At 43.7% G+C, this 17,793-nt stretch overlaps 1 protein-coding gene across 2 annotated transcripts in view; it reads left to right on the plus strand.

Annotated features, from left to right (window-relative positions):
• The window catches only part of ADAMTSL3 (ADAMTS like 3), a 1,638,295-nt gene that overhangs the window by 1,480,790 nt on the left and 139,712 nt on the right, over positions 1-17,793 (plus strand). The window contains exons 24-26 of one of the 2 annotated variants that reach the window (XM_069625001.1): positions 2,452-2,634; positions 5,689-5,793; positions 9,411-9,623. In XM_069625001.1, coding sequence (XP_069481102.1) covers positions 2,452-2,634; positions 5,689-5,793; positions 9,411-9,623 — 501 coding nt within the window. The remainder of the gene's footprint in view (positions 1-2,451; positions 2,635-5,688; positions 5,794-9,410; positions 9,624-17,793) is intronic. The other variant, XM_069625002.1, reaches the window with a different exon arrangement.

Consider the following 17,793-nt stretch of genomic DNA (forward strand, 5'->3'; position numbering starts at 1 on the left):
AAATAAATAAACAGAACGCCACAACTACACAAATAAATGTTGACCTGCAAGAAAACGAATGTAGTTGAAAAATGTCCTACAACTATCTATAGACTGTCTACAGGAGTTTTAGTGGTTGTTTAATATATGGGAAGAAGAAGCTCTGTGACCAACTCGCACGAGGCCGAGCCCCTTTATAAGGAGACGGAACTCCGGGGTGACGTGCAATATCGTTTTTACGTACGGTAGGTAGGGGGTATATTATTCCTTGTAACACGTGACCACACACTGCCTTCCCCTTTAACACCTTACCGCTTGCTTAATCTACTGTAAGGCAGCTTCCATTTTCTGATCCATATAATCAATGCACAGACTGCTTGGATTACTGGTTACAGAGCAGCTGTGATGTCATTTTGTTATTACAGGTCAGTTGTGATGTCACAACTAGTTTGTAATAAGAAAACTATTTCCAGGCTTTTCTACGGATACTGCAGGCTGCCCTGCAATATAAAAAATATTAAATAATAATGAGTACAATTATTATGATTATTAGTTTAGTTTAGTTTCTTTATTTGAACCGCGCACCGAACCCTCAGGTAACTGGACGCTTAAAGCTTATACAGAGGTCACAGACTCATGAACACAAAGATCAACAGTTAATACAGGTCATTTTGCAGGCAATACAGGTGATTTACGTAGACAGAATACAGAAATAGAGATAATTGCAAGTTGACCAGCGGTTACAGAGTGTGGTCGAGGAATGGAGAAACACGATGCAGTGTCAGGATGCAGCGTATCCCTCCTCATGCAATCTTTCTCATCTCACTCCTAACCAAACTGAAGAGGGCTGCCCCAGAGAAGGCATGGACTGCGAGTAATGAGGAGTAAGTCACCGGGATATTATTACCTGCTTGTCCAGTCCTCCGCATCCCAGTCCTCTTAACTGTGGTTCGGCTGTGACGAGGAGGTAAGGGACTCAGAGTCGTGAAGATTTCCCGGATGTCATCAGGGCCTCCTATGCACGTCCACTTAGAAGGAAGTGCCCAGCAGGCTGACGTTCGAGCTTGCACGTGTGGCCAATGACCCGATCTGCTGCAAAGTCATTCAGGGGAAATATGGATCCCAGACGAATGCCAACATGGCCTTTGTCCTGTGGATTGTGTCAGTTAGTGGGGTGATCGTTATGTTTGGAAAGGGCTCCGCTCGATGGTGGATTGAGATGACCAATCGCTTTCCACCGTTCACCAAGTCGCCACAGATAGCAAAATGTAGTTGCCACCGATCCTCACACTGGTGACTTATTGGTAAACGGTTTTCAGTGCATTGAAAGCATCGTCACATTTAATATAACGCTCATTTATACATTTTCACTCAAACTTTGTACAATTTCATTAAAACGCTCTTTGGAATATGTCAACATTTTCTACAAGCAGAACTTCCTCTTTGGATTTTGTTTTTTCCAGATATTTGTATTGAAATTGCAAGAGTGATGTGGTAAAACACACTTTCGCTCTATCCTCCCAATGAAAGCACTACCACAATGATTTCCATAAGCAGAAACCTGCTTGTACAGTTTTGTGTAATGTGATTCCTCAAAGAAGTCTGCATGAGGAGCAGAGAGGAGGAGGAGGAGGAGATGAACGAGGTGGAAAATTAACCAGGCACCTGCAGCAGGGTTCTGCGTCCTTTGGGTCTATGGATGTTTGAGACTGAAACTCCCATCAGCCCTGGCCAGCATGGCCAAAGCGGAGGGTTCATGGGAGTCATAGTCCAAACGATCTGGAAAGATGGAGGAAGCAGATCCCTGACCTACAACAATATTCTGCAGCAAATGTGCTCATCGAATCAATGAAACATTGAACCCTCTGCTACTCCTCAGTGCTCCCTCTGATGCAGAAACCTGCAGTTAAAGAACAGCACCCGAGAAGGCAAATGTGCAATTAGCTAACAGCTGTACATTTCCACACGTTCTCGGCATTGCTGAAAGTCCTAGATGGGTTAATTAGTGCCTGCCACAGCCGACGAGATGAAATACAAACTTTTACTCAAGACCTTCTGACTTTTGATATCAATACTGCCAAAGATGGTTTCCTAACTCCTGTTAAAAAGGCACTGAGATTGAGGGGTAGGTGGTTGGGCACCCTCAGGGAAGGGTACGACAATCGTTGACTTGGGAAATCCTGGGGGCAGGGAGAGAATCTTAAACTGAGTGGCAATCCAAAAAGAGATTTTTTGAATAGCTAACGTAATGTTCCCTGCCTGATCCCAGGATTCAAAAGAAAGACACAAGAGGATGCACGAAGATCTATTACAAATCAGTGTCCAATTTTATATTAGCAGCCAGTAAATTGATATTATCGCTCACTGGGAAAAAGTACGTTCTCAATTATTTTTCCATCGTTAATCGTTTTGAAATTGGTAAAGCCGCCAGTCTTTTAGAAATGTCTTACAGCCAATACGTCTATATTCCAGGAATTCCTCCCCCAACGCTTGCTTGGTTTGGAAATGATGGGACCCCAGTAAACCATTCTTTTTTGCTGGATGATGGGAGCCTGGTGCTTTCGTATATTTCCTCCGACATGGAAGGAAGGTACACCTGCGCGGCAACCAACCCCCTTGGAAAGGCAGAAGCGGTGTCCACTCTGAGGTTATCTGGTAAGCATGACATCACATTTCAGTGTAGTAGCATTAACATATTAAGACCTGTCTTTTAATCCGCTTGACTTTTATTGCCTTCTGTAGGAAATAGCAGGGCAGACTTAGTAGAAAGTCTCTGCTTAATAAGCACTGTATCAGATGTTGTGCAACATAAAAACTGTTGCAGTTGGAGCCAGTGTGAGGCAAGCAGACCGCAAATCACACAACAATTTTAAAGAGCTCACATCAGTGGCAGGGGCAGCTTTTGATGCCAGGGACAGATAATGGGGTGCTGTGGGCCATCCTTGGCACCATGGGGGGAGCAAGAGGGGTACCCCCTCTGGCCCCACCACTGGTTTACATGGAGTGTGGTTTTCCTTGCCTGGGTTAGAGCCTAATCCTGTAATTTCAGAGGAACAGTCATTTACCACAAATCATATTTGTTCCTGTATTGAAGCCATACATTGCATAGTGCACTGGCAATGTGACTACCACCTCAGAACTTTGCTGACCATAACCAATACCAAAGTCCATGACCGCTGCACGACCAGAAGCTATTCTCTTATATATAACTGATGAGAAGAGTTCTCATGATATTGTACCTTTACCCTTTTGGTACGTGGTGGTACAAAATGTTGTTCCTTGTTGTTCTGCATCAACACACCACCCTAACAAATGAACAAAAACTCAATACTTGTTGAGTTTTGCAAAGACATGGGAACAACGGCTAAAGCACTCACTTTTAGTAAGTCCTCTTTTGTTTTGGCATAGAAAGTAAGAGGCAGCCGTCAAGCAACATTTTATGGTCCATCAACAATAAAAAATTGCTCTGTCAATTTTCATATCTTACTTCGTTATCTGGTTCCATGTCATTTCATTGCGGGATGTTTTTCCGTTGGGTTTTTTACTGTGAATTTATTTTACGAAAAAACCCATCGAATTTCTTTTTACATTCTTTTTGGGGGGGTTCCTTTGAGAAGTGTATTGGGGTGAAGTCCCCCCATTAGAAAGCAGAGTGGTTGCAGAGGGAGGGTGATTCAAGGAAATATGTTTCGGCAGGAGGGACCAAGGGAGAGGTGTTCAGTGGACGGTATTCTGAGGGTGAGAGATTCGGAAGAGTGGTAGTTGTCACAAACACATTGAGCCACAGGAGCAGGGCCCTCAGTTCAGGTGAAGCCAACATGTCAGGAAGCATAGCGGATGCATAAATGATGCAGGGCTGGGAAGGAAACGCTGAGTAAGTTCCCATGTTCGGCCACGAGCATCCCATGTGGGAGAGACAGATAAGGATCTAAGCGATTACTGCGCAAGAATCACTGCATCACGGCCAAAAGGTAGAATTTCCTTTCTCAAATGTTTGCAATTTTCCCCATAAATAAATGCAGGGGGGAGACCCTCGCAGCACCCCCAGCCCCCATTCCTAATTAATATGCATACCCCACAACCCATCGATATTTTTGTGACAATGGCCCTCATTACAACCCCGGCGCTAAACCATGGCGCTATTAGCACCATGGTTGGTGCCGGTGGTGTAACGAGACCGCCATGGTGAAATGGGGAAATACCGCCCCATTCCAAGGTTGGCGGGGCGGTATTTCCCCATTTCACCATGGCTCTTCCCCAGTACCGTAATTATCACCAAGGTCCCTTTGCGGCACCCTACTTTAACGGCTGATAAAACCAGCCGTTAAGGTCGGGTCCCGCAAGGGGACCTCGTAATCAGGCGTTAAGGGTTTAACCGCGCCGACACACGCCAGGGTCGTAATGACACCCAATAAGTGCAAATATTTGATTTTAAAAAAAAATTCGGCCTCACAATGATGGGGATTCGACATTTTTGCACGATACCATGAATAACACTAGAAGCACCCAATTTACCATTTTCACATGTCTGTATCCTGGCATTTTCTTAAAAAAATATGTTGGTTAAATATCATCCAATCAAGAAAATGAAAGAAGCGTCTTCTTTGGTACAAAGTCATCATTTCTAAGAGTGCGAAACGTGTCAGGGGTGGCATTTACTTCATTTGAGCGCGGCTGAGATGGTCGGTTCCTGGTGCAAAAGCTTTAATGGTATCATACAAAAATGTCGAATCCCCATCACTGCGAGGGAGAAAACATGTTGTTTTTTTTTTTGATTGAATGTTTGCACTTGTTGGTGCAAATATAGATGGGTTGTGGGGTAGGGATATTAATCAGGATGGGTTGTGGGGTAGGGATATTAATCAGGAATGGGGGTTGGAGGTTGCAAGAAAAAGTGCAAAAATGAAAGATATTTTGGGCGTGCCCAGTGATTTCTGCGCAGCATTCACACAGATCCGGCATTAATGCCTGGCCTGCATTGCTTCATGCTTAGGGCATTCTCTTGCTTGTCGTGGAGGCACTTAGTGACATCAGGTCCTATTTGGCTAATGTCTACTAGTGTGAATTTCCCAGCCTGCCCTTGGTTCCTTCGTCCATATTGGAATGGCCCTTCGTAGGACGGGGGAGCTTAATAATACCACTACCATTCACTCTTATAAACGAGAAGGATGTGCTTGACTTTGGTGATTCAAAGTGTTTAAGATTTCTAATTTTAAATGTTCAAAACTCATTTAAAGAGTTTGTTTTATCCGGTGACCGATTTTGAAAAAAACAACAAAGTAACTGGAAAAACCCTTTGGTGGTACAGACCATCTCTTCTACTTAGAGAACCTGATTCTGGGACTAGCTAGGGCATGTGGAGAGAGAAATTTGGCCAGGTCCGCCAGATAAAGATTAAAGAGGCAGGGAGCTAACATTGAGCCCTGCCTCACACATCTATCTTTAGCAACTGGAGCATCCTTTGGCTCACCAGATGTTTTGGACTACAACTCCCAGCGACCCTAGCCAGCATAGTCTATGGGGAGGAATTATAGGGATTGTACTCCAAAACATTAGAGCATAGTGATATCTGTCATGGTCGCATAATCGCTGTCTAGTTTCTGGGAATCACTAAATGGGTCTGCCAAACCTTGGCACGACAATTCTGGTCACATTTGTTTTCTAAATGGAATAATGTTTGTTTAATCAAAAACCTCTTGCATCAAACAGATTCCAATGCATTATTTTCAAATGCAAATGGAAAGAAGAGGATTGTGATGGCCTCTGGAGTTGGCGCCAACAGCACAGTTAAATCTGGGACCCTCTTACGTATCGGTAAGTTCCCTGGTTTGTCCAGCGCATGTATCCCCCGTTAGGATGGAGGGGAAAATAATCCAGTTTTCCCACTGCTTTTCCTGCTTTACTGACTATCAAGTCTGTGAGGGTCAAATAGGTCTAGGATTGCTCTGATTATAGTTGCAATAGTACAGCAAGGGGGGCAAGACTCTGATTAGCAGAGGCGTCACTGGGGGGCCTGGGGTGCGGGGGGCTATAGCCCTGGCTCTTTTGGTTGTATACCCGGATAGAATTATTATTATTAATTAGTGTATACAAGTAAACACTTTTTACACTGTAGATAAAAAGCACAACAATTTACAATTAGAATGTGACATTATTCATCATTTTTCCATACACATTTTGCATAATTCATTAATAAAGTAACATTTCATAAATCCCAATAAAAGGAAACAAAATCCATAATACAATCACAATTATTTTAAAATCTTGGGCCAGAACAGATCAATGTCCAAGATTTCCTTTTTAAATTCATGCAACACAGTTAATACAATTCATCCTAACTTGCTGTACAAATGTTTGTAACCATTACATACTTGATAAAATCCATATTACAGTCACAATTGTTTAAAATCCTGCACTGAACAGATCAATATTAAAAAAAAATTAATGTGACACAAACTTAGAGAAAATGTCCAACCTGCGTACATGGAACACAGAAAACTCAATTATCAAATGATGCAATGTTTCTCCAAACAGCCAACAACATCTATAAGTCCTTTGAGCCCTTGGCCTATTCCCTCGTGCTCCCATAACTTCTCTAGCTGGTAATAGATTCAATTTAAAATGTGGCTACATATCTCTGTGCATTTTTGAAAAGTGTTTCGGAAGATATGATGGCAAAACATTAAAAGATCTTATGATACTTGATGTGACATAAAAGATGCTAATTCATAGCTAAGCTTCGATTTTCTATCTAAGCTTCATCAAAAACCTTTTTCTTCACCTTATTCGTATTTGCAAGAAGCTCATCCATTGAACCACTTTTAATAGATAATGTATAGAGAATCTGTTCCTTCCGCATACTCAAAACAGTGCATCTATTTCCAAACATTTCTTTGTTCCATTCCCCAAACAGAATTTTATTTGGTGGATCTAACAGTTTCCTAAGCAATTGGAGAGAACTCCACATAGCACGGGCAGGTACTTTGTGCCTTTAATATAGGAATCAGAGTTTCATTGGTTATGTATAGTACTCTTCTCCATATAAGTGCTTCCACCCCATCCCAATTTGACGGCAACAAACCTGACTCCGCTCCATATAGTAGGAGGTGGAAAATCTTTTGATGACAAAATTTGATCATTGGAATTGCAGAAAAGCATCAACATTTTCTTTCAGTTCAATGACACTGGCCATAGCATGTTTATTCATATTTTGTAATTCTTTAGTTTTAGTTCATTTAGCATAAATCACCACAGCCAAATATTTAAACAAGGACACTATCTCCAAGCGAAAGTTGTTAAGCCACCAATTTTGGATGGGTTTTACCACATTTGGTATAGTTAATCATTAGAAACGTTGAAGCCCCATTGGGGTCAAATCAAGAGGAACAATGTCATCTGCATATGCCAGGTAGTTTAAAGAAGCATTGCCTATCCTAGGAGGTTGACGTCAGACTCTCTAGAGAGTATCCCCAAGGTTATAGATATACAAATTTAAAAGAAAAGGTGCAAGTACGCAACCTTGCCGAAGATCCCAATAGGTATCTGGCCACTTCGTTGTCTGTTCCCTTTGGTCCAAACAAATCTTAACCTTTGTCTCAGAGTGAAGTGCTTTTAGGATACTGAGGATGCTCCTTGGGCACCCACATTTTTCCATTTTCGCCTACAAAAGAGCCCTGTTCACACAATCAAAGGCCTACGAGATATCTAAAAAGGCACACAAACAGGGTCATTTTTTCCAGTTTAGAGTGTAATTGAACAAGGTGAATTAAAAAAACAATTCAATGAGGTGCCTGTACCCATCCTAAACCCAGACTGCTTTACATCTAAACAACCCGTGGAAGACGCCCACGCCTGCAGTTCTTGCTGAATGTGACTATGCAATATTTTACTTGAAGAGTCCAAAAGTGATATTGGATGATAGTTTGTAGGTAACATCCTATTGCCACCCGTATATATCAAAACTGTAATGGCACCTTTCCAAGAATATGGAATGTTATTTAATAATACAATATTTTTGAAAAGGCCTCAAAGAATTGCTGGCCAAAGAGAGACATTGGACTTTAATGTAGCATTAGTAAGCTCATCTGGGCCCAACGCATTCAATTTTTTCGACCTTGAGATTAGCAATAACATTTTGTCATAATTCATTGCTATCGAGTCCAACCATTTATTGTTAAGGCATAACGGCAAGATTTACTTTCCCGCTTCTGCATAAAGATTTGAAAAATGGCCTTCCCAAAAAGCCGCAACTATTGGTTGAGATTAAAGGGACCTTTGGGTATCAGGAGCCTTAATCAGACGCCAAAATGTTGAAGTATCTTTCTTGACCAGAGGCTTTCAGCATTGCTTCGGCATCCGTTGTGAAGAGAATGGCCCAATGTCCCTTTATCCAATTTCTATGACATATTTTCAACCTCTAAGCTTCAATTTTATAGTTTAGGTCACTTTTATTCAGGTTCTTTAGTGACCTATGCAAAAGGGACTTTTTCTTATTCACTTCAGCTGCCCCTCCCCGCCCGCCCCGGTTAGAATCTCTGGGGCTACAACCAAAAGGCTAGCTTGCCCCAAGTCCCGACAGTCCGGACATTAGAGTAGCCCCAGATCTTTTCCAGACCTAGCAACACCCCTGCCGATTAGTGCATTTCAAGAGCAGTTGACCCTGCCCTAGCCACTTTCACAGCACAGGCAGAGAGTGCATCTCCCACGGCCATCATACACATTTTAGAAGACTGAAAAGTGTTGTGTTCTCGGTGCATGCATCTCACTGCTCAATAAATTACATCTATCTATCCACGGAGAGTACATTTTGCTCATGGGCTTAGTGCAGTGCATTGAGCTTGTGCTGAATAGTGCATATGTTGTGTTTAACATAAAAATGTTACTGATTAGTGCAAATCATACCAACACAAGGCATTTAAATAACAGACTATTTTTTTAATTAACTGACTGTTTCTTAATCAAGAGCAACGTGTGTCGATTTACAATTCCTGAAAATCAAGATCCTTCAATTGCATGACAAACATCAATTAGTTTGCCCACTTCTCAAATTATAAAATCATTATTATGGTATTTATTGAGGGTGGACCTTCGAGAAGCAACGTAGCGGTTTACAGAGGTATACAACAATACAGATACACAACTGAGCGCTTTACAGAGGTATACAACAGTACAGATGCATAACAGATAGCTTTTCACAGTTAACAACAGAACGGTTGTACAACGGTGGGGTGGGATACAGAGGGGCACAGAGGAGGTGTAAAACTATGCTTTCTTGCATTGTGGTTGAAAAGGATTCCAGCACGTTTTGGATCAACGGAGATGTAGTCTACCTTACACACATCATACAAAATGTAAAGAGTTTAATGTAAGACAGTGGCAGCGGGTCCTGCTCTGCTCTAGGAGGGGTCATAACACGCTGTGTTCATCCACAGGCTGCCCGCTGCAGACCAATCAGAGGAGCCGAATCCACTGGCTCTTACAGAATGAGCCGCTCCAAGAAGCAAAGGGCCTGGAGCACAGAATCTTGGTTGGGGGCAGAGTCCTGGAGGTGGGTCCACTGTACGGGCAGCACACTGGACTGTACAGGTGCTGGACTCTGTATGATACACAGACCCTGGCTGCTTGGATAAACATCACTGTGGAAGGTAGGTGGCCATATGGAGACAGCTGTAAAATGTGTATACCCATTTGCAGTGGTCCATTTTGAATTTCTTAGTGTTCCCTTTTCTATTTCTATTGCTGTTGTTTGAGAACCAACATTCTTATGTCCTCGGGTCCAGCAGTCCCCTCTTTTTGGAAATGAATATCCCAGGGTTACACATATGCTTTAGGACTGGTGTTACCATTCAACCCAGTAGCAAAATATGTTTGTTGATATACTTGTAGTTATGTCTACTCACACAGTGTTTATGCGTGAGTGTGTTCATATGTGCATGTATGAGTTAATGTTAATGTTAATGTTAAAGGATATTTGTACTGCGCACTATCACCACCAGAGTGGTCCCCCTGGCGCTCTGGTGGCTCTAAAAAAGGGAAGGGGGGTGAGTTAGTGGGAATAAGCTGGAGAAGTGCAAGAGAGCCGTGATGTACTGCTGGCGGCCTCAGCCCGGTAACTCTTTTGGCTGGCCTTGGGGTGTTTTACGGGTGGTAGTCGTCATGTGCTGTTGTGCGAGTCTATGTGTGGTTAGTTTTGTTGTTGCTGTGTAGTGAAGTTTGTGCGGATTGTTGTGTTGTAGGCTTGTGGTTGTGTTTGGTTAGAGTTTGAGAGGTGTATGTAGAAGGGTGAAATTGTTAGTGGATTGGTTAATTGGCATTGCTGTCTGGAAGCGAGGTGCAAAACTCCCATATTCTCTCGAGATGGGGTGCGCAATTATCCCTGCGTCTCCGTCCGGATCTGGCGCCGTCCGATACTCCCTTTCACACGTAGCATCCACTCACATTCAAAACCTTGCCCAAGTTCCGCCTCGGTCACCTAGGTGACACCTGTCTGTATGTGGTGCAGGCAGGCGTTTGTGCGTCCCTGCAAATCTGACCCAAAGAGCATTCCCAATCCAGTTGCTGCGCGCCATCGGCTAGACAAGGCTACTCCATTTATATGTGGCAGCTGGTCAGAATTCATCATCTTATTCAGTTGCTCATGCAGGCTATCAGCCCAGCCCCTTCAAAACCTGGTACATGCCAACGCTTGCAATTACGTCCAGGGGCGGCACCTGTCTCCATATTCACATCTCCATCCGGTCAATTCCCATGCCAATGTCCACAACTTAGTTCAAGTGTGGTGAGTGCTGTATGATACCTGGTAGAAATGATGGAGCGGGTGAGGTTGTTGGCTGGAGTTGGCTAGGGATGCTGATTTCTGTCCTCATGGGTATGGCTTGTGTCCTTTTTGATTTAGCATCATCTCTCTTGTTGTAGTAAGAGTTTCTTTAGTCCGTTCTGGATGTTGTCAGTGTCATCCTAAATTTGTCATCCTTTTCTTTGTGTTTCCCATTCAGTTGTTTCACTTTTTCAGTTTGAATCTGTGATGCTGAAGAGCCAGGTTTTTAGTAATGTTCTGAATTGTAGGTGGTCTTGGATCTTTTTTATTTCTTTTGGGATGTTGTTCCAGGTTTTTGTGGCTAAGTGGGAGAAGGAGGAGCCCCCAAGAGTTTTCTTAAGGTATGGTTTTTGTTCCAGGCGGATTTCGTTGCTTGATCTGAGGAGTCTCGCTGGCTTGTAGATTGTTATTTTCTTTTGTAGGAAATCAACTCCTTGTCCGCTGATTGCCCTCTGTGTTATGCACATTGTTTTGAAGGTGATGCGATGTTTGACTGGGAGCAATACAGTGTTTTTAGGGCTGGAGTGATGTGGTCTCTTCTGGATGGTAAGATTCTTCTTGCCATGTGAAGGAGGAAGAAGCATTGCTTGATGATTGCATTTATTTGTGGTTCTAAGGTTACGGTGTTGTCCATTAGGACTCCCAGATTATTTACTACCTTAGATGGTGTTGGTGCAGTTTCCATTTCCGTTGGTCATGGAATGTAGGTGTTGTTCTCTTGGTTTTTGGATATAATCATGATTTCTGTCTTTCCTGGGTTGATTTTCAAGTTGTTGGCGTTCATCCAGTTAAAGACTTCTTTTAGACACTCGATTAGGCTTGAGTGATCGGCTTGAGTGTCTTCGATTTTGTAGCAGATTTGAGTGTCATCTGCATAGTTGTAGCATTTAATGTTGTATTTTTTGCAGATTCTGATTACTGGAGTCTGGTAGATGTTGAAGTAGAGTGGTGATAGTGAGGACCCTTGTGGTACTCCACAGTTGTTCACTCATGGGGCGAATTTGAAGAGTTTTATCCATATGGTTTCTGTTCTGCCTGCTAGGAATAGTGCCATGTCCGTTATGCATATGTCTTCTAGTCTTTTGGTTAGGGTGCCATGGCTAACTGTGTCGAAGGCTGCAGAGAGGTCGAGTAGAATTAGGGCTGAGGTTGTGCTGGAGTGCGCGTTTGTTTTTAGGTCATTCCTGATGGATAGTAGTGCTGTCTCTGTTCCTCTTGCAGGTCTGAAACCAACTTGTTCTTGGTTTAGCAGGTGGTGTTTTTCTACGTGTTTTTGGGTTATTTGTATATGTAGGTTTCAAGGAGTTTTGCTGGGTAGGGAATGTCTGAGATCGGCCTGTAGTTTTAGAGGTCTTCTATGTCACCACTTGTGTTTTTTAAAAGTGGTTTGATATATGCTGTTTTGAAGGTTCTTTGTACAGTTCCTGTTGCTAGGGAGAGATTTAGGAGGTTTTGGTATTATTCTGATGGCGTTCCTTGTGTGAGAATTGATTTGTCGATGTCAGGGGGGCAGGGATCCATGGGTGATCCAGGTTTCTTGCTGTGTTTTACCAACAAGACGAATGCCTCTGCTGATATTTCAGGACAGTTTTGGAGTTTGTGCTGTGGCTCTGTGTTAGGTCCGGTTGGTTGAGTGTTATGGGTGGATGGTCTGTTTTGTATGATTTGTCGGATGTCATTGATTTTGTTCTTGAAGTGGTCTGCTAGGTCGTTGCAAAGTTTCTCTGAGGGGGTTGACGTGTTGTTGCAGCCCGGTGGGTTTATCGTTTCTTTAATGATGTTGAACATTTATTTTTGTGTTGGTGGCACTGGTGATTCTGTCAATAATGCCTTCTCTTCGCCCTTCACCTTTTTGTATTTCCTTCTTGTATGTGCAGATTTGTTTCTGGAACAGTATTTTATTCCCTGGGTTGTTTTATTTTCTCCATTCCAGTTCCATCTTCTTGTTGTCCTTTTTCATGGTGCTTAGTAGTGGGGTGAACCATTTTGCCATTGCCCTTTTTTTTGATGGGGTGAATGGTTTTTCCGGGGTGATCTTTTCAATTGTATCAGCAATACATTTGTGAAGTAGTTCCGCTTTCCCATCTAGGTCGGCAAGCTCTAGTTTTATAGTTGAGGGTTTGGTCATCTCCAGTTGTTCGAATAGGTTGCTTGCTTTGACGCTTTTCCAGTTTCATTTTGTAGTGGTTGTGAGTATTGGATGTGCAGCTAATTAATGCAGTTGAATTGGAATACTGTGTCCCTGTTATTGTCAAGGAAAGACATTTAATGGCTTTGGGTGTGCCAGGTTTGAATAAACTCTGTCAGTGATAGATTGCAACACTATATATGTTTTTGTGCGTGGCACAGCATTTTCAATGGGCCAGAACCTGCCTCTTGATTTGCTGTGTTGTGAGAAGCCATTGTCAGCAAGTGTTGTGGATTGACCCCCTTCTCTGCATCTCCCTGAAAGCCTGTGCTAGTCAGCGCCAAGTGGTGGCCAGGATACTTGGGCTAGCCCCCCATTTTCTTTAGAACAGCCCCAGATCCAGCACCTCATATCCAAGACCCTGATGCATTTTGTGATCTTGTTTCGTTCCACGTGCCGATGCATAAGCACAACATTCCCAAGCCAGCCTCCTATTGGTTTAAGTCCCAGGAAGACTGCACAATCTTGAAAGAAAAATGAAGAAGGTTGAGCACAACGGAGCACTTGTGTGATGACATTGACACGACTGCGGCACACAGTGGAAGTATGTAGGCAGGCAGTGGCGGTGAACAGGCTGAGCTGACAGCATGATGCCCCATGCACGAAGGTTGAAAGCGTGGGCCAGAGTAGGAGAATAAAGGTGAGCCGGGAAGGAAGAGGTGGGAGAGAGTGTTGGCCATGCTCAGCCGCAGGGAAACAGCAATTGTGGGCACCTACCAACCATCCCCAGAGTCCTGATTGGTTGAGCCACAACCGACCATATGAAAAGGGTGAAAAGGTCAAAAGTGTTCTAAAAGCAATCTTCTACTCACCACCCGATGCTTACAATAATGTATGGCCGCACAGCAAATTCAACATGTCGCTAACAAAAGGCAAAGGCTAGCAAGCCTAATAAAAGGCCAAGGATAGCAAGCCTAATACAAGGCCAAGGATATCAAGCCTAATAAAAGGAAAAGGATATCAAGCCTAATAAAAGGCAAAGTATAGCAAGCCTAATAAAAGGCGAAGGATAGCAAGCCCAATGAAAGGCCAAGGATAGCAAGCCCAATGAAAGGCCAAGGATAGCAAGCCTAATGAAAGGCAAAGGATAGCAAGCCTAATAAAAGGCGAAGGATAGCAAGCCCAATGAAAGGCCAAGGATAGCACACCATAACGAAGGCAAAGGATAGCACACCCAATGAAAGGCCAAATATAGTATTCCTAATGAAAGGAAAAGAATAGTACACCTAATAAAAGGCGAAGGATAGCAAGCCCAATGAAAGGCCAAGGATAGCAAGCCCAATGAAAGGCCAAGGATAGCAAGCCTAATGAAAGGCAAAGGATAGCAAGCCCAATGAAAGGCCAAGGATAGCAAGCCTAATAAAAGGCAAAGGATAACAAGCCTAATGAAAGGCACAGGATAGCACATCTAATGAAAGGCAAAGGATAACAAGCCTAATAAAAGGCAAAGGATAGCAAGCCTAATGAAAGGCACAGGATAGCAAGCCCAATGAAAGGCCAAATATAGTATTCCTAATGAAAGGAAAAGAATAGTACACCTAATAAAAGGCAAAGGATAACAAGCCTAATGAAAGGCAAAAGGATAGCATGACTAATAAAAGGCAAAGATATCAAGCCTAACGAAATGCAAAGGATAGCAAGCCTTATTTGAACACATATTTCAGCCTGTATCAATCTACAGATGGATGGAATTCATGTGATTTTTGGGAACAGAAAACACAGAATCCACAGGGGATGATTTAGGTGCAACTCTCAATTCCTTCTAGAGATTCTCCTGGAGGGCGATCTTCAGCATCTTTTTCTCACTTTCTTGGCCAAGAGTGTACCAAGAGTTGACCAAAACCCAACTGTTACGCTCCAAACACCAAGGAATCCCCTATGTTAAATGGGAAGCTGGGAGCTGCAACGTGCTCCAGTGAGAGCCTCTCCATGATTTCCTCATCAACTCCTACTGGTCTAGTGTAAGTATCGCTTGGTCCTGAAGCCATTAGGTTGCCATCTAAAATTAACCAATGCCCAATGCCACTGGGATGTCATCCTCCGCTAAGCTCCATAATCATCCCTGAGCCCCAGATTTCAACAAGGCGGGTGCATCCGGGCTGCAAAAAGATGAAAGCGCCTCCATCATCAACAAAGCACCCACAGATCGATGACATTTCCTGTATTTATTTGCTGCATACTTATTGCGGGCAGGCACTAAGTCACATCACTTACAAGGAGTTCCTGTGGAAAAACTGAGACTCCAGGGCAGCTTGTCCCTCCTTCTTGCCTAAAGGTAAAAGTCAACCTGCACGCCCAATTCAATAAAACTGCAAAATGGAAGGGCAGGCACTCCTTCCAACCAGACCTTTCCCTCCAGTTTGAGGCCTTTCTGAAAGGCTGGCAACTGTACCCTTTCCAGCCATTTGGGTTTGGCAGCTGACCATGTAAACAAGTCACTTTGGAAAGAACGTCCGGACTACCTTGCCGCAGATCACAGAAAACCCCTCCTGCACAGAATTCAGTATCTGAGCATGCAACCAACTGCCGAAGAACTGCCACAAAGGCCAGGCCATCTTAACAGTTTTGGGGGCCCGGGGCACAGACAGCCTTGGGGCACCCCTCCGAAACCCATGTCCTACTCCCATCACCTCCAGACCCATGTCACCCCCCAAAACACATGCCCCCTCCCAATTTGAAAAATGAAGGGATTACATATCTTGAGTCCAATTTAACAGATATTCCTCTAATCTTTAAATGGATTATCTAGCTGTCATATTGGTTCCTAGTATACAGCTTGGGGGGCAAAGCTGTAGTCACAAGTCCGCTCTTTAAACAAAGATGACTCTGTGATGCTTCAGCGCTGCCCTTTTTAGTTTGGACTATTAGATGTCTCTTGCGACACCTATAATCCAGAACTATTACATTGGAATCAAGACAGGATGGAATGACAAATGAGGAGGGACACAATCGCTGTAGATGTTGTTTGGTTATTTGCCCACTCATTGCCTGCCCATGGCCATGCTAATCCCTATTGGCAATCCCACCCATTCCTGCCTCTGCCCGCACAAAACACCTCCTCATGGAAACTCTTTGAGCTCTGTTAATGTACCATCAGGCTTTGTATTCAAAGTTCCTGCCAGGGTTTGTGGAAATCAGTCTTCTGAGAGTTAATGACTTAATTGGAGTACACACACACACACACACTGAATGGGGTGCAAAACACTGAAGGAAACACAATGGCTAAAGGGACTAAGCACTGCAAGATATGCAGCAGATGGTGAACGGTGTGCAGGGCAGGAGCAAATCATTGCAGAAAATGCAAGATGTAAGTGTAATTGACTGAGCACTGTTGGTTATAGTGACGCATGTTTGAGGGGCTCATAATTACAGGGCACATGTGGCACGTGTAAGGTATTAATCTGCATGACACAATGGCATGTATGTCGGGTTTAGTAGTGAAGGGAACATGGAATGTGTGAGGGTCTGCGCACTGCTGGACACACAGGGACATGCGTGATGGGCTGAGCACTGCAGGATACCTAAGGTATGTGTGAGGGTCTGAACATTGCAGACACACTTGGCAATGTGGGAGGATGCACACCACAAGATGGGCAGGGTGCGTGTGTGACTACAGCACTGCACCCAGGTCACTACTACGGAGCACTGTCTGGTGCATCTGTAAAACACCACCTGCAGCACTTACAAGTGCACTGGAGTATAGCACATGCCTACAGCACTGCTACCTGTACTAGAGAACTGCATGTGTGCTAGAGCACTGCCTCTGTAAAATGCTACCTGCAGCACTGACAACTATACCAGGGTGCTGCCTCTGTTGCACCACCACTGGCAGCAGCAGCATCGGCGCAGAAGCACCTCAGTAACAACCCCAACCACAGCACCACTTGCAGCAGAACACTGCGCCTATACCACTACCAACTGCAGCACCACCACCTGCCGTAGCAGCTTGACCTGCCACATGGTATCTTTGCTGCCGAAGGCGATATCGCGGCCATCTTGAACACTCTGCAAGTCTTTGAGCGGTGCGTGTGTTCCTGGGGGTCCCCAGTCTCCCCTCTTCCTCCCCTACAGTTCATGATCTAGGGTGAAAATCCTGCACCTGCGAGGAAGCAGGGATTATGCCATAATGTGCTGCAGATGAGTGATGGAGGCAAGTCTACACCCCTGGGACCTGAATACTCTATTGGTGTGTCCTCATGTTCATCACTAAGTAAGAAGCACAGACTACAAAAGGCTACCTATAATGGTGACACCATCAACAGGTCATCGATGTACTGGTTTAACAGTGGCATGCAAGATTTAAATGCATTCAAACGCACATGTACTGAGGCAACACCAACGCCAGTAACAGTAGCGTGACTACTGGAATAAATCGAGCCTTGTTTCTTAAGATTTTCTTGAAACTTTGTGAAATTTCCTTGAGTCAGATTCAATGGATCTGACAAGTTAGAGCACATGAAATTGGGAGTCAGTGGTAATACTGTACCAAGTGCTCCTCCTGATGAAGACGTTATCTCATTTATCATTTTTTCAAACGTCGAAACCGGTAGAGAAGAAGATCCGGGGATGGGATGTATCATTTTTTGTTGAATATACCCACTCCGTGGAATAGAGCACATTTCTGGTCAATGGTTGTGCTGAAAGACATTTGATGTGGATAGGATGAAATATTCAAGATCATGTGGGCCTAATTTATGTGCTACCACATATGGATTGTACTAAAAAGTTTTAGTCAAACAAAAGTTTTTATTGTGAGTGAATGAGGTTGATTGATTTGAGCTGTAAATGATGGATTGACTGTTGGCGAATG

This window comes from Ambystoma mexicanum, chromosome 11 (genome assembly GCF_040938575.1).
Source record: "Ambystoma mexicanum isolate Mex_15411 chromosome 11, UKY_AmexF1_1, whole genome shotgun sequence".
Lineage (NCBI taxonomy): Eukaryota > Metazoa > Chordata > Amphibia > Caudata > Ambystomatidae > Ambystoma > Ambystoma mexicanum.